This window comes from Pelodiscus sinensis, chromosome 16, assembly GCF_052426305.1.
Source record: "Pelodiscus sinensis isolate ZL-2025 chromosome 16, ASM5242630v1, whole genome shotgun sequence".
In the NCBI taxonomy this organism is placed as follows: domain Eukaryota; kingdom Metazoa; phylum Chordata; order Testudines; family Trionychidae; genus Pelodiscus; species Pelodiscus sinensis.
In genome coordinates this window covers 20,822,654-20,846,849 of record NC_143067.1, presented here as the reverse complement: position 1 = coordinate 20,846,849, position 24,196 = coordinate 20,822,654, and the positions used below count along the sequence as shown (strand labels likewise).

Below are 24,196 nucleotides of genomic sequence, written 5' to 3'. Positions count from 1 at the left end.
CATACTAGAATAACTAGACAAATTGGAGGAATGGGCCAAAAGAAATCTGAGGTTTGACAAGTGCAGAGTCCTGCACTTAGGACAGAAGAATCCCAAGCACCGTTACAGGCTGAGGATGGACTGGCTAATCAGCAGTTAAGCAGAAAAAAACCTGGGGATTATGATGGATGAGAAGCTGGATGTGAGTCAACAGTGTGCCCTTGTAGCCAAGAAGGCTAACGGCATCTTAGGTAGCATTAGTAGGATCATTGCCAGCAGATTTAGGGAAGTGATAATTCCCCTTTATTCGGCACTGATGAGGCCGTGTTTGGAGTGTTGTCTAATTCTGCCCCCCTTTCTCCATTACAGAATGGATGTGGATGTACTGGAGAAAGTCCAGCGGAGGGCAACAAACAGGGGGCTGGAGCACATGACTTAGGAGGAGAGGCTGAGGAATTTGGGCTTTCTTAGTCTACAGAAGAGATGTGTGAGGGGGGGATTTGATTGCAGCCTTCAACTACCTGAGGATTCCAAAGAGGCTGGAGAGAAGCTGTTCTTAGTTGTGACAGATGACAAAGGAGCGATGGTCTCAAATTGCAGTGGGGGAGGTCTAGGTTAGATATTAGGAAAAACTATTTCACTAGGAGGGCAGAGAAGCACTGGTAAGGATTAACTATGGAAGTGATAGAATCTCCATTCTTAGAGGTTTTTTAGTCCTGGCTTGACAAAGCCCTGGCTGGGATGATGATGTTGGGATTAGTCCTGCTTTTGGTTGGACTCAGTGACCTCCTGAAGTCTCTTCCAGCCCTGTGATTATGATGATCCATTACTCTGTGTATATGCAAAGCTGCCTTTTGAAGTTTGGTTATGTATTAGTTAAGTATGTGATAGCCATTTACACAAATACACTAACTGATAAGCCTGGGCTCATTGGTTAACCTTCACGGTTACACACAGCCACCCTCTCCCTGCTGCTGTTGCCTCTGTATGAGAGGCAGCTGGAGGTGGGAGGGGAGACAGGCAGGAGCCAGTACATGTGGGGAGCCGGCTTTTAAGCAGGATCCTCATGGGCACTGGCTCCCGTCTGCCTGCCCTGCACTGTTGTCTCTGCAGTGGTGACAGCAGCATGGGGGGTGGTAGGGAGGCAAACTTCCACATGTAAACATGTAACTGCTGAAAATTAAACGTTTACCTAAATAAGTGCTTTAACATCCCTACTTTTAGTTTAGAAGATACAATGAGCAAGTGGACATGCATGCAAGCTGTGAAGTGTGTGTGTGTGTGTGTGTGTGTGTGTGTGTGTGTGTGTGTGTGTGCGCGCGCGCATATGAACGTACTGATAAATCTCATGCTCACCACGTCCACATTTCAATCTGCTAGCAGGTAACGGTTTAAAGATTTGACACATTAAAATGAAAATCTGTATCTGAACATTTCAGAACACCAAGAAGTAGTCAAAAGATTACAGGAGAAAAAGATGAGTGTATGTGCTTGACGTGGTGAGGACCACTTAAATGTAAATATTTTTAGGTTAATAGTTGTAAGTAGGCAACTTTTTATTTAAATAAACAATTTTGCTTAGGGATTTCCATCCACCAAATTAAACCTCAATATTTACTCAGGAAAGTTCAGCTTTTTTTGCACTGATTTCCACCTGGTTTTATTGTGGTAATAAGCACTGATACATTGGAGGGAAAAATTAATACAATAAACTGAAAATGACCGGCCCTAAATACACCAAGTGAACTCACTACTCTAGGTAAAGTGTTTGAACGTTATCTTCGTTATTTTAGTTTATACAACAGAGAGAAACTTATAATTTTTGTGCAATTTTTATCTTTACACTTGAATGATTTCGATTTGTGTCAAATGAGGCTGCTAACTTTAAGGCATCAAATTTAATATTACGCATGTGCCTTTCATCTCAAAATCTTTACAAAACTTGCATACAACAGTACAGCTGTTGCTACAAGATGTAACTGGCCTGTGCAGCACAGCAACAGAGGGAAGGGAAGTCTTGCCTCATGTTTTGCGTATGCTTAACAAAGGGTTCCTTGAGCTCTTCAATCTATGCAGGGCTTTGTTTTATTAAGGGCTCCTCTAGAATATACTACACTAGCAGATGTACCCATTGTTGCTTGGATCTTCAAGTAAAGCAATGGTTTGTGTGGAAAATAAAAGGAAAATGTATATGCTTTAGTTAAATTATTTGTATTTTTCAAAAAATGAAAGAAAAAAGGTTAGTACAGGCAGTCCCCAGGTTACGTACAAGATAGGGACTGTAGGTTTGTTCTTAAGTTGAATCTGTATGTAAGTCGGAACTGGCGTCCAGATTCAGCCGCTGCTGAAACTGATCAGTTTCAACAGCGGCTGAATCTGGATGCCAGTTCTGACTTACATACAGATTCAGCTTAAGAACCCCAGGCATCCCCAAGTCAGCTGTTGCTGAAACTGATCAGCGGCTGATTCCAGGATCAGCAAGCCCGGGGCAGGGGCTTCCTGTAGTCATCCACTGGTCAGTTTCAGCAGTGGCTGACTTGGGGATGCCTGGGGCAGAGCAGCTGGGGTGCTGCTGGGTTGGTCCAGTAGCGCCCAGAGCGGCGCTACAGGACCAACCAGCAGCACCCCAGCTGCTGTACCACAGGCGTCTGGAGGAAAGACGCGGAGCACGGGTGCAGCGGTACAGCCCAGATGCGCTGTGGCTGTCCTGCTGCCCTCGGGCTCTGCAGCTTTGCTTCCTCTCCCTGGTCTGCTGGAGACCAGGGAGACGGGCCCCGTTCGTAACTGCGGATCCGACATAAGTCGGATCCGCGTAACTCGGGGACTGCCTGTATTAAAAAAGGAAAGTGATTCAAACAATGGAGCTTGTTGGTAGACCATATTTGCAGTCTGTTGCTATAATAAAATGGGAAGGGGGTGCAGGAGTGAGGGCTGAGGGTTAGGGGCTTATGGCAGTGATGGAGGGTGCTGGAGTGAGGGCTTCGGAGGTGGGGGGGGGCTTGAGGGCACAAGATTGTATGGGGGAGACTCAGAAGGGGGTTGGGATACAGGGTTCAGGGCAGGGGGGAGAGCTTACAGGGGCCACCTGAGGCAGTAAGGGTGGTCCTACTTTGGTAGTGGCTCCTCCTGGCATCGGCCCCCCTGCATCCTCAGGCTCTCTGGGGGGAGAGGGAAGGCAGGCTCCAGTGGCTTCTCCCAGTCTCCAGGGCAACCTCCCCCCATGGCCTGCAGCCTGTCTGGGGCTGGGCCAAGGTTTGTGGTCCTGGCCTCTCTTATGTTGGTGTCTTTTTTGGAGGGGGCTGAGGAGCTTAATGTAGGGTGGTGGTGCTGGGAGCAGGGAGGCTGCTTATCTAGTCTGGTGGCAGGCAAGATAGCAGAGTCCCAGCTCTATTAGCCACTCCGTGATGCAGCGGTTCCCAGTGGTTTCTTTTCAGTATAGTTGCCCCACGCTTGCTGCCCCCCAGTGGCCACTCTCAGTATTGTCCCTCCTCTGTGCCCTTCCCTTCCGTACTATGGAAAACAGTCCTCGTTCCCAGCTCTTTCTGTTTTCTAGGCACATCCAAACCCTGACCTTGTTTAAAGTTGGGTCAAGAAGAAGCTGCATACTAAACTTGGTGGTCCTGGCTCTTACTGCTTAGGACAGGGGTGAGCAATAATTTTTGCTGAGGGCCACTTAAATTTTTTTTGAAGTGGTCCTGGGCCATGCCGGAAGAGGCGGGGCCTAAACAGGAAGGGGTGGGACTGCCCATCCCCAGCTCATGATTGATTTGGGGAAGAGGGAGACCCTTTGCCCCCCCCTTAGCACTAGGCACCCATGCCTGAAAGAGGCTTGGCACGCTCCTCCATCCCCAGGCTGATCAGGGCCACCTGAGGCAGTAAGGGTGGTCCTACTTTGGTAGTGGCTGCCAGGAGCAGACTTCAAGGGTCCACCAAGCAGACCAGCATTGGACTTGCTGGGGCCCAGGGCAGAAAGCCAGTTCCACTGCCTAGGGCTTAAGCCTAGTGCTCCAAGCCCCATCACCTGGGGATGAAGGCCAAGTCTGAGCAATTTAGCTTCCGGGGGAGGGGGTCGGTCCTGTGGCATTGAGGCCTAGCCAGTTGCCCTGCCTGCTACCCCCTTGAGTGTGTCATAGTTACTACTTCAGCCATGACTAGAGAATAGTTTATTCCAGTGGTCACCAACCGGTCGATCACAGTGTCCCTAGGAGTCGATCACTGTGGCCAGCTGGCCGGGTGACTGCCCAGCTTGAGTATGGCACAGCTTTGGTGGGCTGAACACCATGGCCAGCTGGGTTGCAGCAAAGAGGGCCGGCTGCCCCTCTTTGTTAACTTGCTGGCTGGGAGAGGTGGGGAAGAGGCGTGCATGCGTGCACGTGTGTCTCCCTGGCTCTTGTCTACTGCTCTGGGAGGGGGCAGGGCTTGGTGGCCATTCCATGTAGTACACTGGGGACTGGGCTATGCTGTGCCTTTCTCTGTAGGTTGTGTGTGGGGTAGGGGAGCCATTCCCCAGCCCTCTGCTGCGCCTGACCTGGCTGGAGCCAGCCCTGGGCAGCCTGGAGCTCTGCGTGCCCCAGTCCCAGTCCCTGCCCCATAGCTGCTGCCTGGTGGCAAAAGGCTTAGCTGGGCAGGAAAGAGACTCTGCCCCACCTCACCCCAGCACTACTCCGAGGAGGCTGCAAGTCCCAGTGCTGCTGCCTTGCCAGTGAATGTGCTTGGGGGCAAGAGGGGGAGCAAAGGAGGATGCGGGAGGCATGGTGGAAGGGGGAAGGGGTTTCACTGAGGGACATGGGGCAATACAGGAGATCAGGCTGGAGGGGATCATGGGGCTAAGGGGAGCTAGTCTAGAGCAGAGGGAAGATGTGGTGGGGAGGGAAAGCTGCACTTTCCTTTATTCCCCATTTCTTTGCCTCCCTTCCCAACTAGTAGGGTTGCCAGGTGTCCGGTTTTGAACTGGACATTCCAGTATTTGAGCTTTCTGTTCAGGAAACAAATGGAGAAAATATAAATGTCCAGTATTTTCCAAATAAGATGTAATGTAGATTGTGATGTAATGTCAACTGTGTCCGGTATTTTTGTTGAAACCATCTGGCAACCCTACCAACTAGCTATTTGGCTGCATTCTCACCCTCTCACCTTTTCTGTATTACATTCCCAGCTCCCTCCGGCCCCCAAACTCCTTCTCATGCCCCCCCCCCACTCTCTCCTGCTGTCAAACTCCCTTCCAGAACCTGCCCTTCTCACCCTGTCCTGCACCCCACCTCCCACTCAGATCCTGTATCCCTATCTCACTTAATGGCAGCCCTTTCCTGCACATTGACCCCCTCATTTTTGTTCCCAGCCAAAAAGTTGTGGGGGGTCCACAAAATCCATTAACTCTGAAACCCCAGAAAAGTAAATCTGGCCTATGGAAAGCCCTGAACCACAGTCCTCTCTGTCCTGTTCCCTCACCCCGTGGAGGCTGGAGTGTCAAAAGAGTGAGGTGTCAGTTGGTGATACAGTTGAGGACCATATCAGTGGGGTTTGGGGATTTTGGCTGAAGGTCTTTTTCTTTTTTTTCTTCTCACTTGCTTCTCCTCAATTTTTTTTCTGTGGGTCAGTGGCCCCCAAACCAAAAGTTTCCCCACTCCTGCTATAAATAAAGAAAACATTGAAACCTTTTGTGTTGGACATAATGTTTTACTTAGTTTGTCAAACTTCATTTTAAATAAACATAAGAATGTTAAAACGCTTAATCTGTTTTATAATTCAAATTAAACCGTCCTCCCTAGCTGCAGTCCTTGCAAGATGGCTTGGGTGTAATTATATAACTAACGGTGAGTTTCCATTAGCAATGGGTAGTCTGCAGAAAGGTTTGGAATGGGGGGGAGGGAGTGGCTCAAGAAAGTGGTGGGATCTTGGGGAAAGGATGGGGTAGATCCTGGTTTGCCATGACATCTAAAGTGATCTTGGGTATAAAAAGGTTGGAGACCACTAGTCTATTCCCATTTCCTCATTCATTGTGGAGAGTAGATCTGGATAGAAACAAATCTACCAGCCTGAGTCTGAACCTGCTGTCCCAGACTCTGCTTATGGTGATGTACAAACTCCCTGCACAGGCTCACTGAGTCCTTCCCCACTTTAGCCCTGTGAAAAGGACAGTGGTGGCAAATGGCTATAGCTGCAGTGGAAAGGGTAGGATTTTGCCCATAATGTAATAACTTATGTCTCCCTGCACTCTTTTCTGTCCAGTATTTTTTTTAAACAATTAAGTAGTCTAGGATATTCAGAGGATCTTGACAGGTATGATGCATTTTGGCAAGACTTATAAAGTTGTCAGTGAGCCAGATTTTCTCCTGATATTACATCATTGATCTCAGCGGTATTATACCAGCAGAGAACTTATCCCAGAGGCTTTGGGTACATCTAAGAGATCCTGTCCTTCTATGATTTCTTGAAAAGTTGTCAAGTTGCAAGAGCCTCAGTGCTATAGCTTCCCTGCCTCCCATACCTATACCCAGGTTTGCATCTATCCTTCCTCACTGTTTCACGAAAAAATTCAGCATTTCTGACAGATTTGAGGAAATTCTTCTGTGATGAGCAAAGAAGCAGAAAATGTCTCCTTGAAATAAAATATGGGGAAAGAAAAGATGCCTGGCAGATGCTGGCTTTTAAACTAGTGATATGGACTTATGTAAGCGATTAGTCGACTATCGGGGAGTTGAGTCACTAGTTGTTCTTCTTCGAGTAGTGTCCCTGTGGGTGCTCCACTGTAGGTGAAGGGTTGCCCTGAGCCGCAGATCAGAACTTTGTATAGCAGTTTCCCTTGCATGCCCAGGAGGTGTCTTGAGCCCTTCCCGCCTCCTGAGGAGCGTGACTCAACCCCCTCCCTTTCAGTTCCTCTTTAACCGCCCTTGTCAGCGGACGGAGCAGCCAGGAGCTCCCTGTCAGACTATCTGACTACTTTCCCCTTAATTATTTAGGCATAGTTAGCTTCCCCTGTTTTATCCAAGTTACTCTTTCCTTGTTTTTTTATAAAAAAAAACACACCTTGAAATAGGAAAAATAGACTTAATTAAATCCCCCCTTCAGGGGGCTTAAACTTACCTCAGACTGGGACTCTGGTGAACCGGCTTTCTCCCGCCTGTCAAAACAAGAAACACATAAAGACTTAAAAAAGCAAAACCACAAACTATAACAATATAGAAGATAAATATAATAATTTCAAGAGGGAGAGAGCTCCTCAGGTTTTAAAAAGTGCGGTCAAGGCTGGGACCCAATGCCGGCTTCAGATGGCCACTCGGACTGCATACGGTGTTTGGGGGAGACCCACTCTCCCCACAACTGTACCCACTGCAATTCCCTGACTGGGAGAGCCAGAAAAGACCGTGAGCTCCGCCTCAGGATGATTTTATTTGAAAAAGCTCTACAGCCTGCGGGAGAACAATCTGCACTGCGGCAAGAGCCTCTGCCGCCTTCCAAAAATGCCACGAGACCGAGAGCCACTCCATCCCGCTCTCTTCCAGCCTCTTCCTCTCCCAAACACAGAGGAGAGGCACACCAGGCTGGGAAGTCCCCTGCCACTACAGCTTTGGGGCGATCCTCCCACTCCGCGCTGGCATCGGGGCGCTCAACAGCTGAGCGGCCCCGGGAGCGCTCTAAGCAGCCGGCACAGCATGAAAAGCCGGCGCCGCTTCAAAGTGCGGCACTGCTTCCAGCCCTGGTGCCGCTTCAAGCCTCTGCAGCACCGAAAGCTACACCACGGCTTAAAGCTGCAGTGCCTCTTAAAGTCACGGCACCGCAGCAAAAGGATGGGCAGCCTCCGAAGCCACTGGCACCAGCTGATGCTCCGTTGGTCTTCCCACAGCCAGACAAGCAGCCAGATGAGGCTGCTAGGGATCAGCCCCAACAAGAGACTGATCCATACAGCAGGCATCATTATCTGTGCCTGCCCTCTACTTCTTACTCTCCTGAGGGGTCTCCATCAAGACAATCCCCTCCCAGGTCGATATCACCGTTGTCTCTTCACAACGCTCCCCTTCCTGATGATGACCACCACACGGTCTATTCCTTGCGACATCCGTTACCTGGGAAGGCTCGCTCCCACCATTATAGGGCTCCGCCACAACATGGCCCATGGCACCCATACTGGCCTGACCCACCTCCACCTTATCCACCGCAATGGGGACCGTGGGAACACTGGGAGCCATATGGACACCACTCCCCACCTTGTTCCACTGCATCCCGGAGAAGTTTGCCTCGGCCACAACCCCTACCTCCAGCAAGTTTTTCGGAGGACAAGGTGGAACAAATCTCCGACAATGACTCAGATACTCAGTCAGTAAACGTCACACACTCTGATGCCCTTGATGCACAACCAGAGGACACCATAGTACCATCAGATACTGGAACGATTGATGATCTAAAACAATTCCAGGAACTATTCAAGAGAGTAGCGACAAGCCAGAATGTCTCCCTGCAAGAGGTGCAGAAGAAACAATGCCAATTGTTAAAGAATCTACATCCGACACTACAGGGCAAGATTGCCCTACCCATAGATGAGGCAGTCATGGAGACCTCAGAAGATCTGTGGAAGACGCCTGCATCCATCCAACCAACTAACAGGAAAATTGACAGAAAGTACTTTGTCCCCTCAAAAGACAACGACTTTCTCTTCACTCACCCACAACCTAACTCATTATTCGTGGACTCAGCACAACAACGAGCGAAGTTTCCACAGTATAGGACGGGTAATGCAGACAAGGACCACAAAAAGTTGGACTCCTTTTGGCAAGAAAGTATATTCCTCTTCAACCCTACAACTCAGAATATCAAATTACTCTGCTCTCTTAGCAAATCACAACTTTGACAACTACTCAAAACTGGGAGAACTAATGGCGCATCTCCCCGACTCCAAAAGACCCATCTTAAAATCAATAGTTCATGAGGGCCATATGATTGCCCGCACCGCTCTCCAAACGGCAATGGATGTAGCTGACACTGCAGCTCGAGTTACAGCTACAGCAGTGGTGATGTGTAGAACTTCTTGGCTCCAGTCGTCTGGAGTTCCCCGTGAACTCCAGCCCAAAGTGGAGGACTTGCCATTTGACAAACAAAAGCTATTTGCAGCCACTACAGATGAAATGCTCCACAACAGCAAAAATTCTAAGTCCACACTTCGCACGCTAGGTATGTGAACGCCACCCTATAAATGCAGGCGATACACCCCATATAATTCATATAATCGATATCGGTATGGACAATACAATCTACCACAGAGGCCTTATGAAGACAACAGACCAAGACAGCGAGGTCCCAGAAGGCGACCCAACCAAGCCCACCCGCTGGCTAACCAACCATCTAAGCAGCAAATTTGAACATTTGGTCGAGGGTCTGCAAGACCTCCCATTCGATCTAGCACCTCAACATGGCCATCTATTCAACCACCATTTGCGTGCCTTCCTCCCACAGTGGGAATCCATAACATCGGACCACTGGTCCTAGAGATAATTCGAGTGGGCTATACCATCCCTTTTATTTCTATCCCCCCTACCCTTCGCCCTACCCCGTCCCTTTTCAGGGACCACTCTCACGAAATCCTTCTAAAACAAGAAGTCAATCGGCTCCTTGTCATTAGGGCTATAGAAAGGGTACCCCGAGAGTTCCATGGGAGAGGGTTTTACTCAAACTATTTCCTGACCGAGAAAATAACAGGGGGTTGGAGACCTATATTGGATCTCTGCAAACTGAACAAATTTCTCAAGAGACAACGTTTCAAGATGGTCACTCTTTCCGCAATCATTCCTGCGCTAGATCGAGGGGACTGGTTTGCAGCCCTCGACCTCCAAGATGCCTATTTGCATGTAACCATCCACCCCTCCCACAGACGCTACCTACGCTTCACGTTGGAACTAGACCATTTCCAGTACAAGGTTCTTCCCTTCGGTCTCTCATCAGCTCCGAGGGTATTTTCGAAGGTACTGGCGGTCGTAACTGCGTATCTCAGACAGCAGAACGTCATCATATTTCCCTATCTAGATGACTGCCTTCTAAAGGGATCCTCATACGCCGAAACCGCCTCTATGATACATATGACCATGGCCCTCCTCAGTCGTCTAGGCCTTCTAGTCAACCAAGACAAATCAATTCTGCACCCGGTTCAAGATATAGAGTTCATTGGCGCACGCCTGGACTCAGTTACAGCCCGGGCATACCTACCTCAGCAACGCTTTGCAACCATGCAAGAAATTTATAAACGGGATGCTCACAGTTCCTACCACCACAGTACTTACATGCCTCCGACTAATGGGACACATCGCTTCCATCACTTATGTAGTCCACCATGCTCGTCTGCACTTTCAATGTTTTCAGCTCTGGATTGCAACCGTTTATATCCCATCACGACACCCTTGAAACAAAACGGTTACTATCCCACCAGACGTGCTCGCATCCTTACGATGGTGTACAGTGCCAAACAATCTTCTGGCGGGGGTTCCGTTCCAACAAATTGAACCCACTATCCAAATCACCACAGATGCTTCCCTGCTCGGCTGGGGGGCACATATGGACGGTCACGAAGTTCAAGGCAGATGGTCCCCAAACGAGACACTCTTATAACAATGTCCTCAAATTGAGGGCAGTAAGGAATGCCTGTGCACACTTTGCATCCGACATCGCCAATCACACAGTCCGCATCCTAACAAACAACATCTGCATGATGTTCTACATAAACAGACAGGGTGGAGCCCGCTCCCGCTCTTTATGCGCGGAGGCTATTCGCCTGTGGAACGCGTGCATCCGCAACCAAGTCACCCTTATAGCATCCTACCTGCCCAGAGTGAACAATACCAAAGCGGACTCCCTCAGCCGAAACTTCACTGCAGACCACGAATGGAAGTTACATACGGAGGTGACAAACTCAATTTTCCACCAGTGGGGATGGCCATTGATAGACCTCTTTGCTTCTACCCAGAACACCAAATGTCCCCAATTCTGTTCATGTGCGGGACTTGCAAACACTCTCTGGGGGATGCCTTCCTAATCAAATGGACAGCCCCCCTACACTACGCCTTTCCTCCCATACTGCTCATCCCAAGAGTTCTGTGCAAGATCCTGAGAGACAAAGCCCTAGTCATCCTGATTGCACCATCATGGTCTCGCCAAACCTGGTACCCATACCTTCACAGGCTAGTGGTCCAGCCTCTCCACCCACTACCATACCGGATAGACCTACTATCTCAGGAGGATGGCAGGATACTGCATCCACAACTTAATATCCTGCATCTTCACACATGGCTTCTCTCTGGTTCTCAGAGGTAGAAGAGCGCCGCTTCCAGCGAGTAAAAGACGTCCTCCTCCATAGCAGGAGACAGTTTACTCGGAAAACTTACCAACAGAAATGGACATGTTTCTGTCACTGGTGTTAGCGAGCCAAAGTGGAGCCCCGTGCCTCACCACTAACTACCATCCTAGACTACATTCTGGACCTTAAAGCATCAGGACTGTCAATCTCCACTCTAAGAGTACACCTCTCTGCAATAGCAGCATTTCATACCTCAGTAGACAGCTTCTCCATTTTTAACCATCCTATACGAAGAGATCCCTCAAGGGACTCCAGAATGTGTACCCACCACATAAGGCCCCACCCCCTTTGTGGGACCTAAATCTTGTTTTGAACTGCCTCACCAGACCTCCCTTTGAGCCACTGGCAACAGTACCACTTCCTTTCCTTTTTATGAAAGTCTGTTTCTTCTTAGCCATCACCTCCGTCAGGAGGGTGAGCGAACTCGGAGCATTAATGTCAGAACCTCCTTACACAGTTTTCACAAAGGATAGGGTCATACTTAGACCCCACCCCATGTTTTTGCCAAAGGTCTGTACAGAATTCCATCTCAACGAACCGATCATATTACCTACCTTTTTCCCAAAACCGCATTCTTCGCAGACAGACGCCAGCCTGCAAACTCTCGACATCCGGAGGGCTCTGGCCTTCTTCCTAGAAAGAACAAAACCATTTCATAAATATGAAAGACTTTTTATCTCCATTGCTGAATGATCCAAAGGGACACCAATATCATCGCAACGACTCTCAAAGTGGATATCAACATGTATAATCAAATGCCACTCTCTGGGCAATAGACCGCTACAACGCCCACCACGAGCCATTCTACTCGAGCCACGGCTGCTTCTACAGCCTTTCTGGGCAATGTCCCCTTAAGAGACATTTACCGGGCAGCAACATGGTCTTCAGACCATACATTTGCTAAACATTACGCTATCCTTTCACAGCTCAAGAGTGATTCAGCGGTTGCCACAGCAGTACTCTCTACCACTGCTAAACAATGACTCTGGCTCCCTCCAGCCTTACATTGAATACTGCTTTGTAGTCACCTACAGTGGAGCACCCACGGGGACACTACTCGAAGAAGAAAAGGGAGTTACTCACTTCGTGCAGTAACGAGTGTTCTTCGAGAGGTGTGTCCCCATGGGTGCTCCACGACCCTCCCTACCTCCTCTCTGCTCGGAGTCAAAATTCTCGGGCAGAGGCGAGGAACTGAAAGGGAGGGGGTTGAGTCACGCTCCTCAGGAGGCGGGAAGGGCTCGAGACGCCTCCTGGTCATGCGTGGCTCAACAGGGGAAACTGCTATACAAAGCTCTGATCTGCGGGCTCAGGGCAACCCTTCACCTACAGTGGAGCACCCACGGGGACACACATCTCGAAGAACACTCGTTACTGCACGAGGTGAGTAACTCCCTTCTTCCCCACCCTCACCACCTCTGTATCAGGCAGAGGCACGGGAGGGAGCAGACTTAAAAGCCAGTTCCTCCTCCCTCCCCCAGCACCGTCTCTGGGGGCGGGTGGTGGTGGAGGCAAAGGAGCAGTGGGGGAAATGGTGCAAGTGGGGCTCTTACTTCATTTAAAAGGCAGACAAGGAGGGACTCAAGCAGTCCCCACTCATGCCAGGTCCTGACTACTGCACCCCGCTCCCCTTCCCTCCACCCCCAGACTGGAGAGATGGTACTGGGCAGGAAGCTGGCTTTTAAGCCGGCTCCCTCCCGCTCCTCTGACTGATATAAGGGTGGCAAGGGCAGGGAAGCAACTAACTGAGTAGTGACTAAACTCCCCAATAAGGCGGCTCTTACTATGTTTAAAAGGCACAGGTACAGTGGGGATAGCGAGCACTCCCCTCGCCTTGACTAATCGAGTAGCCAATGGAAATTCCATCAAGTACTCAATTAGCTGTTTAATTGAAACATCCCTAATATGGACACTTCATAAATTTTCACTAAGAAGCTTCCTCACCAGAGGACCTCACACTTGATATAGCTTCCAATTTTAGTTTTGAAAGCCCAAGCAAGCTGTGAGAACATTCTTTGACACAGTCTGAATAAGAATATTGCTAGGCTTTTTGTACTAAAGACACTTTAATTAAACTCCCATCACAAAAACAATTAGGACAAATTTGCAGTACTTAACTAGTCAATAATTTAGTAGCTGGATCTCATTAATAGACTTCTCCCTGTGACTGTGTTGTTGTAATGATGTGGCATTGCCAGCTGTGTGCTACAAGAATCAATCTGTGATCAATATTTTCCATGAGCTTTTTTTTATCATCTCCTGGAGCAGAAAAAGAAATATAAATAAATCAGGACTGGGCCTGACCATGGTTTTCATAGTGACTTTATCTGTTGTGGTTACACTCCTGTTTCTGGGAACACTTTGCCAGGTGCTGGAACAGTTCATATAGTGGGGGGATACGGAGAGCAATTGAACTAAGCTGTAAACCCTGTATGTAATGGAAACCATTTCAAGCCAGGGCGTGTGGCCACATCCCCAAAACCCCTAGTTTTAGCATCTGTGCCTTCAACAGCATCATTCTTTGACCCCATTACATTGTTATATTAAGTTGCACCAATCTGAAGGACAAAACAAATATGCTTGGTTCAGCTCCATTTACAGATGAGGAACTTTGAGGCCCAGAAAAATTGAACAAGGTCACAATTGGTCCCCTAGTTGGCACCCTCAGCCAGGTCATAGAGACTGAACTACCCTTAGACATTTAGAAACTTCCAGGTTATGATTGTTGCTTGTCGGTATGCAGTGTGGCTATTAAGCTTGCTTTACTGCTGCTGGTTTGTGGATACAAAGGGTTGTTAGTATTCAAGACTGTCAGTATGACACTTGCCTCCCAAAGAAAGGTGGAGTCATCTTTCATTGCTTTGGGCCTCACCCACCACTTCTGCTACATCTTTCACTACCGTTAATTTTACAACTAGGGTTGCCAGATGGTTTAACAAAAAATACCAAACACCCTTCCCCTCAAAAAACAAAACAAAACAAAAACAGGAAAAAATTGTTGGGAGGGGGGAGGAAAAAGGGGAGACCAAAGTTGTTAAGCAAAAAAAAAAAAAAAAAAAGGGAGAGGGGGAGTTAAGCAAAAGTTGTACCACTCCCTCCAGTTTGGGGTCATACACTAACCCCCAATACACCCACCCCTCCCCCTAAGCCAGGCTCCCCAGTCCCTCTGTTATACTTAAACGAAGCACACGAGATCTTTTATAAGGAAAAAGACAGTACGCCGCATTTATTGAGGTACAACAGTTGCATTTGCTTTTCAATCACTCTCACACTCAAACACCATGCATACACAGTCCTTCCAGACAATGTCAGTTACCAGTCCAGAGTCTGTATCATTCTAGTGGACAGCTAGATGGAACATAGAGAGGGAGCAGGGCCTTTGTCGGTCGATCGATCTGATACTCCTCTGGAGTTGGTGGCAAGACGAACCCAAAGTTCCATAGCAAAGCACCCTGCTTTTATAATCCTTTTCTCTGTTGAAGTCTATGGATTGCACTGTCAGCCCGTGACCAGTTACTGTTATCTTGTTGATGTCCCAAAACATCTCCATGAGGCTCATCCTGTCCTGGATTGTTAATCAGTTGTTTTTAGGGATGCCTTTACCTTTAGAGTTGTCAATCTGCCAATCTGATCAATTCTTGACCGTGGGTACGCACCAATGGTTTTTCTGATGCCGATATGTTTCTTTGCAGTCTGTCTTTTACAGTTTGTCTTCACCCCGCATTCTCCCCCTTCTCTCTTGACCATCTGGCTCTAACAATGACCTTCACACCATATCTCATTCATATAAACAGTTTTTCACAGAGTTATAATCAGTGAAGTTTTATATTAAACAAAAAGCAAACAGCATTGTAAATTGCCTTACTAAATTTTGTAATTAAAACAATTCACACTGAAGGCTCAGGCTTTCAACACTCCGCTATTTTTATTAACATAAACACAATATGAGATCCTGTCTCTTTACTTACTAATCTTAATATATATATTATTATCTTACTAAAAGGCTTAATTTAAATGTAATATGTTACCTTACATTGCTACATTCTTAAACATAAAAATACAAATATAAAAAGGATAAAACTTTCAAACTTAACACCCCCATCCCAATGCACTCACCCCTCCCCCAAAGCCAGGAATCCCCAGCGCCAGAAGAAAGGGATGGCTAGATAAGTTAATCTTACTTTTAAAGTTGCTGCTCCTGCTGCCTGGCCTGGCTGCCTCAGCTCACAGTATGTAGAGGGAGGAATCACATGACCACCTCCCGGGTCTCTGCTAGTCACGTGGGCCAGGGCAGCATGCATTCCAATCCAAACCCAGCCTAGCCCGGTGCTCCCCTAGCATGGCGCCCGGAAAGTGCCCCCTCCTGTTCCCCTTTGCTACGACTCTGCCGTGCTCCTCACTCCCTCACCCCTACCAGATGCGGCAGGGGAAAATTGTCCCCTCTGGGCTTCCATCCGAGAGAAACAGGAAATACCGGACATTTCACGTGTCGGGTATTTTCTGTTTTTTTTTTTTTTAACTGGACGGAGCCAGCAAATACTGGACTGTCTGGGTGAATACCAGACACCTGTCAACCCTTTTTACAACAATAACATTGTTTTGAGGTATAATAATGTAAAGTTCTTTTTCTCCCCAATTCACTTGTCTGAATCTAAGCAGAGAATTTTGATTTTTTTTAATTCCTATTTTCTAAAGTATACTTCATAATATTACTGTCTGTGCATTTAGAGAATTACAATGTTATATTCCTGTTTTATAGGACAGAGTTCGTCCAGAAAGGGAGGATTTCGGTTACAGGAGCAGGGTTGCTCAACTGTGTTTTGGAAGCTTTTGCTCAAACCTTTCTAAATCAAGGAGTCAAGAAGGTAGGCTTAATTTATTTGTTTCTAAAATTACAATTGAAATCTGTCAATTCTGCGCAGCCCAAATAATCCAGTTTGGGTTTTAAAACCATGAAGCGTTTAAACTTGGCTTCTTCACTCATCAGATTAAAAAAAAAAAACCACGAGCATTTTATTTTACTGTAAATAATAGAACAAGAAATGGAATAGAGTTTGAATATGTAATAGTATGTCTCCAAACATATTTTAAAAAGCTATATGGAGCACTGCTAGATCCTTTTTTTCTGCTAACATTTTTATTAGTTAATATATTGTAGTAATAATAATAGCTTGTATTTTATAGCACTTTGGCATCCAATCATCTTACAGTACTTAACAAACATGCATGTATTTCTGGCTGCACTTTTCCCCCCAGTAATGTTGGATGCTTCAGGCAGGTTGATGTATTTTACAATAGCAACAGTCAATCTTCTTGTAATGGTATGGATCAATAATCCTGTCTTTTTGGTAAGAATTATGAATAGAAATAAAAATCGCTCTGGTATCCAGAAGTGTTTCCCAAAGGAATTAATATTCCAACATTGTTGTTTTGAGGGAAGCATGTCATATTGATAATAATACTAACAAAATCTCAGGCAAATTATTCACCCTGAAATTGATAGAACTTCTGCATTTGGTGGGAGGGGGGGACAGAGGGTAGTTGAGGAGCAGGAAATATTGGTCTTCAGCTTGTTCCATATACAATTTTTCATCAGCTAGAAAGGAAAGGGATTGCTTAATTAAGCCTTTTTACTGAAAAATACACATCCTGAGTGTTTTGACAAGTATCTTGCTTTTATGATGTATATAAGTGTGGGTTAGTGACCAGTGGTGCTGCATTTTCATACTAGGCTATAAATCTTACATAGCACAACAAATGTAACTGTCCTAAATATACCATTATTTACAGTTTTTCCCTACCAGGAGTAATTTGACTCTTGAAATCTACCTGAGGGACATGCATTGTCAAATGTGTATTGAGTTCACTTCCTAATTAAGGAATAGAAACAAATGATAGACTTTCAGGATGTAGGATTTTTAGAAGTGCTTTTGCATGCTAGCTGGTTCCTCTATTCTCAGAGACTTGAGTTTTGTGTGTTCTTGGCATTATGCCGAGTTTGTTCGAGATGGGTGTTGAACTCTGCAAAAGGTTTGTTGTGTCTCCACTCCAGTTTGTTCCTTTTCATAGGAAGGACATCCACATGCTGTCGAGTGCATGCAGTACAGTGACTCAGAGGTGGCTTTTCTGCTGTTTCCAGTTAATGTCCTCCTTATGTCTCCAATATGTACAGGCAGTCTCCGAGTTACGCGGATCCGACTTATGTCGGATCCGCAATTACGAACGGGGCCCGTCTCCCTGGTCTCCAGCAGACCAGGGAGAGGAAGCAAAGCGGCGGAGCACGCGGGCAACGGACAGCCCAGACACGTCTGGGCTGTCCGCTGCCCTCGGGCTCCGCGGCTTTGCTCTGCTTTGCTCCCCCTCTCCCTGGTCTGCAGACCAGGGGGACGGGGAGCAAAGCCGCGGAACATGCGGGCAGCGGACAGCCCAGACGCGTCTGGGCTGTCCGCTGCCCGCGTGTTCTGCGGCTTTGCTCCCTGTCCCCCTGGTCTGCAGACCAGGGAGAGGGGGAGCAAAGCCGCGGAGCCTGAGGGCAGCAGGACAGTCACGGCGCGTCTGGGCTGTCCCGCTGCCCCCGTGCTCCGCGTCTTTGCTCCTGACGCCTGTGGTACAGCAGCTGGGGCGCTGCCGGTTGGTCCCGTAGCACCGCTCTGGCCACTACTGGACCAACCCGGCAGCACCCCAGCTGCTCTGCCCCAGGCGTCCTGATTCAGCCACTGCTGGTCAGTTTCAGCAGTGGCTGAATCAGGACGCCTGGGGCAGAGCAGCTTGGGTACTGCTGGGTTGGTCCAGTAGCGCCGAGGAGCGGCGGCGCTACTGGACCAACCCAGCAGCACCCCAGCTGCTCTGTCCCAGGCGTCCCCAAGTCAGCCGCTGCTGAAACTGACCAGTGGCTGACTACAGGAAGCCCCTGCCCTGGGCTTGCTGATCCTGGAATCAGACGCTGATCAGTTTCAGCAGCAGCTGAATCTGGACTCCAGTTCTGACTTGCATACAGATTCAACTTAAGAACAAACCTACAGTCCCTATCTTGTACGTAACCCGGGGACTGCCTGTACTTGAACAATCTGCTCCTGAATGTGAAGGGGCTGGGATGAGAATGAGCACCTCCAAATTGGAGGTCAGAATCCTCTCTCAGAAGAATATGGACCGTTTCCTGCAGGAGAGGGAGGGGACAGCAGCTGCTCTTAAAGGAAGAGTTTAAGTATCTGGAGTGATGGTAAATGGGAGCGTGAGACTGACCAGCAGGTCAGTGCAGCTGTGGCAGTGATGTGACTGCTGTACCCATCTGGGGTGGTGAAGTGGGAGCTGGGACAAAGCTCTTGGTTACAGGTCAATCTACGTCTCCATCCTCACCTATGGTCATGCACTTTGGGTGATGACCTGAAAGGACAAGATTGTGTTCGCAGGTGGTGGAAAAGAGGTTTCTTTGCATGATGGCTGGGTTTGCTACCTGAGACAGGGTGAGGAGCTCAGCTGTTTTGGAGAGCCTTGAGGTAGGGCTGCTGGGTAGAGAGGAGCCTATTGAGGTGGTTCAGGTACCTGATAAAAAAATAGAGGCTGATTTTGAAAATATGGCTCCAGGTCAAAGTTCTTCTCCTAAGCCGTGCAGCTGCCTGATAAGGGCTCAGGGCTGCCAGCCACAGTAACTACACAATGCTGCCCTGGAATAGTTTTGAGAATTTTGGCTGTGGCTGCAGATCTGTGATAAAAGTTCAAATTAAACAAAAATGACTTGCATGTTTATGTACCTTTTTGCTTCTGTGCTCTTTTTGACAATTCAGTCTCTCCTAGATAACATTTGTCTGGGAATCATCTAAGGCTACGTTTACACTGCAGACTTCTTGCGCAAGAACTTTTTGCCAAAGAGTTCTTGCGCACAAAGTTCTTGCGCAAGAGCGCATCCACGCTGCCACGTGCTTTTACACAAGAGTATCCATGGCAGTGTGGACGCTCTCTTGCCCAAGAAAGCTCTGATGGCCATTTTAGCCGTGGGGGTTTCTTGTGCAAGAAACCCCTGTTACCCGTCCACACGTGCCTTTTTGCGCAAGAGCTCTGCGCAAAAAGGCTTATTCCTCATAGAAAGATAAATAATTCTTGCACAAAAAGCCCTGTGTTCTTACAATTTACTGTGCTTTTTCTTACGCAAGGACACGCTTGTAGTGTGGATGCTCCACAAGTTTTTGTGCAAAAACTCTGCAGTGTATAGCCTCAGTGTTAGATTTCTTTAAAGCTTTTGGATGGGACTTTCTATTACAGAGAACTTGGAATGAGGCAGTTCCAATTATACTCTGCTAAAATATGCTCACTTTCAGTGACAGAGATATAATCTTTTAAAGCAACATCAACTTAATAAATGACTACTCTTGGATTCTAAAGGTCCCCATAGCTTTGGGTTTACTGTATTCCCAAAGCCAGCACTGGACAGAGATTAATTCATATATTCATATATCTATTGTTCAGAATTGTCTCTAGTAATGGAATTAATGCTAAAGACAGAAACTTGAGATCATTAATAAGGTCATTTTATCTTTAGTGAATTGCTTTTTTTTCTGCATTAGAGAAGAAATTGTGAAATAATTCATTAAAACCTAATGAATCTTCTTGAGGTGCAGATTTGTATCTGCACTAAACTTGCATCATATAGCCTAAAATATACAAACTTCTTCATTACACCTGGTGGTTTTTAGTACTTGCAATAAATAGAGCTATAATACTGTCAGGATTTTGAAGAATCGATAGAGAACATCTCCCTCCATACTCTCCCCATCCCCTGCCACTTGTCCATTTTAAAATCCTACATTTTTAGTGATTTTAAAATGAGAGAGGTTATTACAATGGGGGGTGGGGTGGAAAGTGGAATTGAGGGACTGGAGAAGAAAGCTTTTAGATGGAACAGGATAAAATGTTGCCTTAATATTTATAGTTATGAATTGCCTACAATCAGGTGTCTGTTTTCCCACACAATCAGTATTCAATATCTCTGAAATTCCTATCGTAATAGAATATAAGGCACTTCTCTATTTATGGAGCACTAGAGAAGGTGATTTGATTTTTTCCCCAGTATATTTCATTATGGAGATATGATCTCAATAACTGTTAAACTGTACTTTAAAAAAAAATTGAATGACTGTGAAAGCTGTGACTCTCACCTCTAGAATTTCTTCTGTGATTTAACTCAAATGCTGACCAAAAATGTATCCTGTGATGGGAAATAAGGTGTGAAATGTTAGAATTATTCCTTTTGTTTTGTAGAAGTTAGGAGTTGGTGCTCAAAAAAGCCTTAAACTGGAAAGTAAACTTTAAGTACAGAGAGATGCTGGAGCTCGTTTTCTGTTGCTCTAACACTCCTTTGATACTCTGACAGTGTAAAGGGGCTCCAAACCAGTTGGAAGTGTATAAAGGTTTCCCTTGCTGGCATAGAACTGACTAGATGGCATAGGTTGTCTACTGAGGAGAGCGCAAGTCATTTGAGTTACACTCCTGCTATTTTCAGCTTTCCATGGGTAACCAGAGTGCAAGTTACAGCAGTGTTAATACTGGGGGTGTGTTTTGTCATAAATGTCCGCTATTATGCTAAACCTATGAAAATAGCATCTAATATAGAGGAGAGTATTGCAAGAAGTGACCAGTTAATCAAAAACATCCAGGTTACAGGTCTTTGTACTGGAAGTGGGGATGGATTTTACATTTAGACTTGGATATTTTCCATCAGAATCATGCTTTCTATTTAAGAGAAAATACTCCAACACTCCACTTAATCTCATATTTTATTTAATATGTATACAGTTCAGTAGCTGCATGTGGTACATTACAGGCATGAACTCTGTCCAAGGTAGCTTGGAATTTATAACCTGGGTGAAAATTAAGCTTCCCTGGCATGGCTGTTTGTTTCTATATTTGCCATTCATCAGACTTTCCTGATTTATTTTGTCAGCTGTCCTCTGTTTGTTTTTGTACCTTCTTTGATATCTGATGTCCTGTGTGAGATTTCTGCAATGTTCTATTTAAACTCAAGTGAACATATCACCCCAAAAGTGTTATGTCTGAGTTTTGGAAGTATGCAACTCAGTAAGATCTTGATTCTTTTTCAAACTAAAACAGTAGGATCTAGATATTTTCAAAAAGAGAGAGATTCTTGCAGTTAAAAAAAAAATCTTTACCTTCGGAAAAAATAAAGCTATTCTACAGCTTGTCAATCAAAAAAGCTTTTAAGCTGTATCTCTAAAGGTGGACAGCTTAATGGGTAAGCAATGTTTGTTCTGCATTTCAAGTGCATCATTGCACTGTAAGTAGCGTAAATTTAGCCCCTTTAAGCTTGATCTCCTGGGGCTGAGATTTAAGTGTTTGAACTTTAGTTGAAAGGAATATATTGATTAGTCTTTGATTTAGTCATTCTCTACTGAAAAGTTACTCAGTAATGACTTGTACCTGCCCTTTAGTATTTTTATTCATTTTATAGATTCTCTCCCCACCCCTCAACAATTCTGCTTAAAAGACTGCAATTGTATAAGGAGGAGAAGAGAAAAAAACAGCTGTCACACTGTGAACATAATTGATTCAATAAATAACATTTTTCAATTCCCAAGGCAAACCTCTGAGTCTTCACTTATGTCAATTAGTGCGCTATTCTGTAAATGGTGGCATGCTTAATTTAGACTGATAGGCTAAGCTAGCCAGTTCTCGTTTCCTATGTAAAGAAGAATCATGGAAGACAAGCTACTATATACATCTCTGAAATGTCAGACTTTTGTTTGTGTAAAGAACTGTTCTTAAACTTTTTATTAAAACTCATATTGCTGTAGATTACTTCCCAGTGACTTGAGCTAAGCAAGCATTTTCTCCACGTGGGCTACTTCTACACTGTAGGCTTCTTGTGCAAGAATTTTTGTGCAAAATTTTCTTGTGCAAGGGCACATCCACACCTCAAAATGCATTGCAAAAGCAGCGTGCTTTTGCACAAGAGAGCATCCACACTGCATGGACGCTCTTGCACAAGAAAGCTCTGATGTCTGTTCACAGAATGGCCATCAGAGCACCTGTGCTTTTTCCCATAGGGGTTTCTTGCACAAGAAACCCCTGCAGAGCATCCACACTTGCCTTTTTGCGCAAGAACTCTTGCACAAAAAGGACTTATGCCTCGTAAAAGGAGGTTTACCTACGCTGGAAAAAGCCCTCTGTCCTGCCGTTTTACTGCCTATTTGCTTGCGCAAAAGCACATTTGAGGTGTGGATGCTTCGCAGGTTTTTGTGCAAAAATGACTGGTTTTGTGCAAAAACCTTGCAGTGTAAACATAGCCTTGTTGAACAGGCTACACAGGGTGAAATCTTGGCCTCATTGAAGACCATGGCAAAACTTCCAGGCTATGTCTAGACTTCCCTCAAAATTTGCATATCCTCTTTCGAAAATAGCACATAGTTTAGACATACCCATTGATTTCAGAGGGGCCAGGATCTGAACATGAAGTAAGCTACAAACATGGACTGGCTGGACGTGCTCCATTAGGATGTACTCCATCTTTAGCACTCTTCCTCCTCAGCACTGCAACAGCCTGAGTTAGTTAGCAAACAGGTGCACTGTTAGCTTTTTATTCCTGTGCCTGGGAGGACATGGATATTGGGGTAGGACTGGTTAGTGGTGATGTGAGGAGTATATAGGGAGACTAACATAGTGTTCTTGTCCCTGACTTGTTTGACTTGAGCTGGTTTTTCTTTGCTTACTTAGCATCTTTCTAAAATATTCAGGGGCTTCCAGAGCATTGGATTAATATAGCTGAGTAAAAATTTGAATTAATCAGTAGAACAGGTTAAGAAGGTATGTTGCTTAAGACTTTTTCTGTCCTGAGTGTTTACCCCCCATTTTAGCAGACAATGAGAACACAATCTGTCTTGCTCTGGTGTAGCCCTTTAGTGCAGACAAGGCAAATGTTGCTTGTAATGCTGGTGCTTCCCCCAGTTTCCAACAGTGTTTATCTGATGCTCCTTTTTAAAAAATAACGCCCAAGTGTCATGCAGCATGTTTCATCCATAGAGCTCAAAGTCCTTTATAATGGAGGTAATTTCCTCATTTTACTGATGGAGAAACTGAGGCAGAAGGAAGTGGAATGCCATGTGAAAGTTCACCCAGCTATCCAGTGGAAGAGCTGAGAATAGAACTCAGATGTGCTGAGTCCTAATCCAATTGCCAGGCCACCGTGCTTCCAATTAGAATAGAATGCTGTGAGCACAGTATAATATAAATCCTTCTCCATCTCATCTCCCCATTGCCCCATATTCACACACCAAGCTATATACTGCTGCAGACAAAATTACAATGGAGTTATTGCCATTTTATAATAGGGCAGTAAAGTGTGGGTTTTGTTTCTCCAGTTTTGACCATCATTCAGTTATTTGGATTATTTGAACAAGTAATCTGCTTGCATGTAATAGTGTCTGTTTTAATACTTACAGGTTGTAATTTGTCTGTAATCTTTACAGGGTATTAGAATAATGGAGATGCTGCTGCAGGAACAGTGTGGGTGTCCATTTTCCTGAGGAGGAACAGTAAGTGTGTCATCGATTTAAAGATTCATAATTCAATATCTATACATTCACACATACAAAATGTGTAATGAAACATAGATTTTTTTTTGGTAATTTTATTTATATACATTTCTTAACTAATATACGCTACATGTTTCTATATACAGACTTTAGATAATTTCTCATCCATTTTGAATAGTAGCCAGCACTTACTTCTACTGATTTCAGGAAAAAATAATGAACTGCTGCTTTGTGAGACTTGATAATACAGCAGCGTCCTTAATATCATGTTGATTAAGACTTCTTTTGTGTGCTGTCTTTTTTTCTCCCCTAATTTATTTATCACTAGACCATGAAAGTG

General features: G+C 45.9%; 1 protein-coding gene and 1 long non-coding RNA gene across 6 annotated transcripts in view; one reads left to right on the top strand and one right to left on the bottom strand.

Moving 5' to 3' along the window:
- Positions 1–15,627, bottom strand: part of LOC149523511 (uncharacterized) — a 36,547-nt gene extending 20,920 nt beyond the window's left edge. Inside the window, exons 1-3 of the long non-coding RNA XR_016346955.1 lie at positions 15,496–15,627; positions 11,872–11,950; positions 7,063–7,099 (exon numbers count right to left, since the gene is read on the bottom strand). This is a non-coding gene — a long non-coding RNA (uncharacterized LOC149523511). The remainder of the gene's footprint in view (positions 1–7,062; positions 7,100–11,871; positions 11,951–15,495) is intronic.
- Positions 1–24,196, top strand: part of PRELID2 (PRELI domain containing 2) — a 78,253-nt gene that overhangs the window by 32,907 nt on the left and 21,150 nt on the right. For all 5 annotated transcript variants that reach the window (XR_012896336.2, XM_006128553.4, XM_006128552.5 and 2 more), the window contains 2 exons: positions 16,074–16,179; positions 23,791–23,856. Coding sequence is in view for 4 of the 5 variants with exons in the window: in XM_006128553.4 (XP_006128615.1) it covers positions 16,074–16,179; positions 23,791–23,847 (163 nt within the window). In the remaining variant the exon portion in view is untranslated. The remainder of the gene's footprint in view (positions 1–16,073; positions 16,180–23,790; positions 23,857–24,196) is intronic.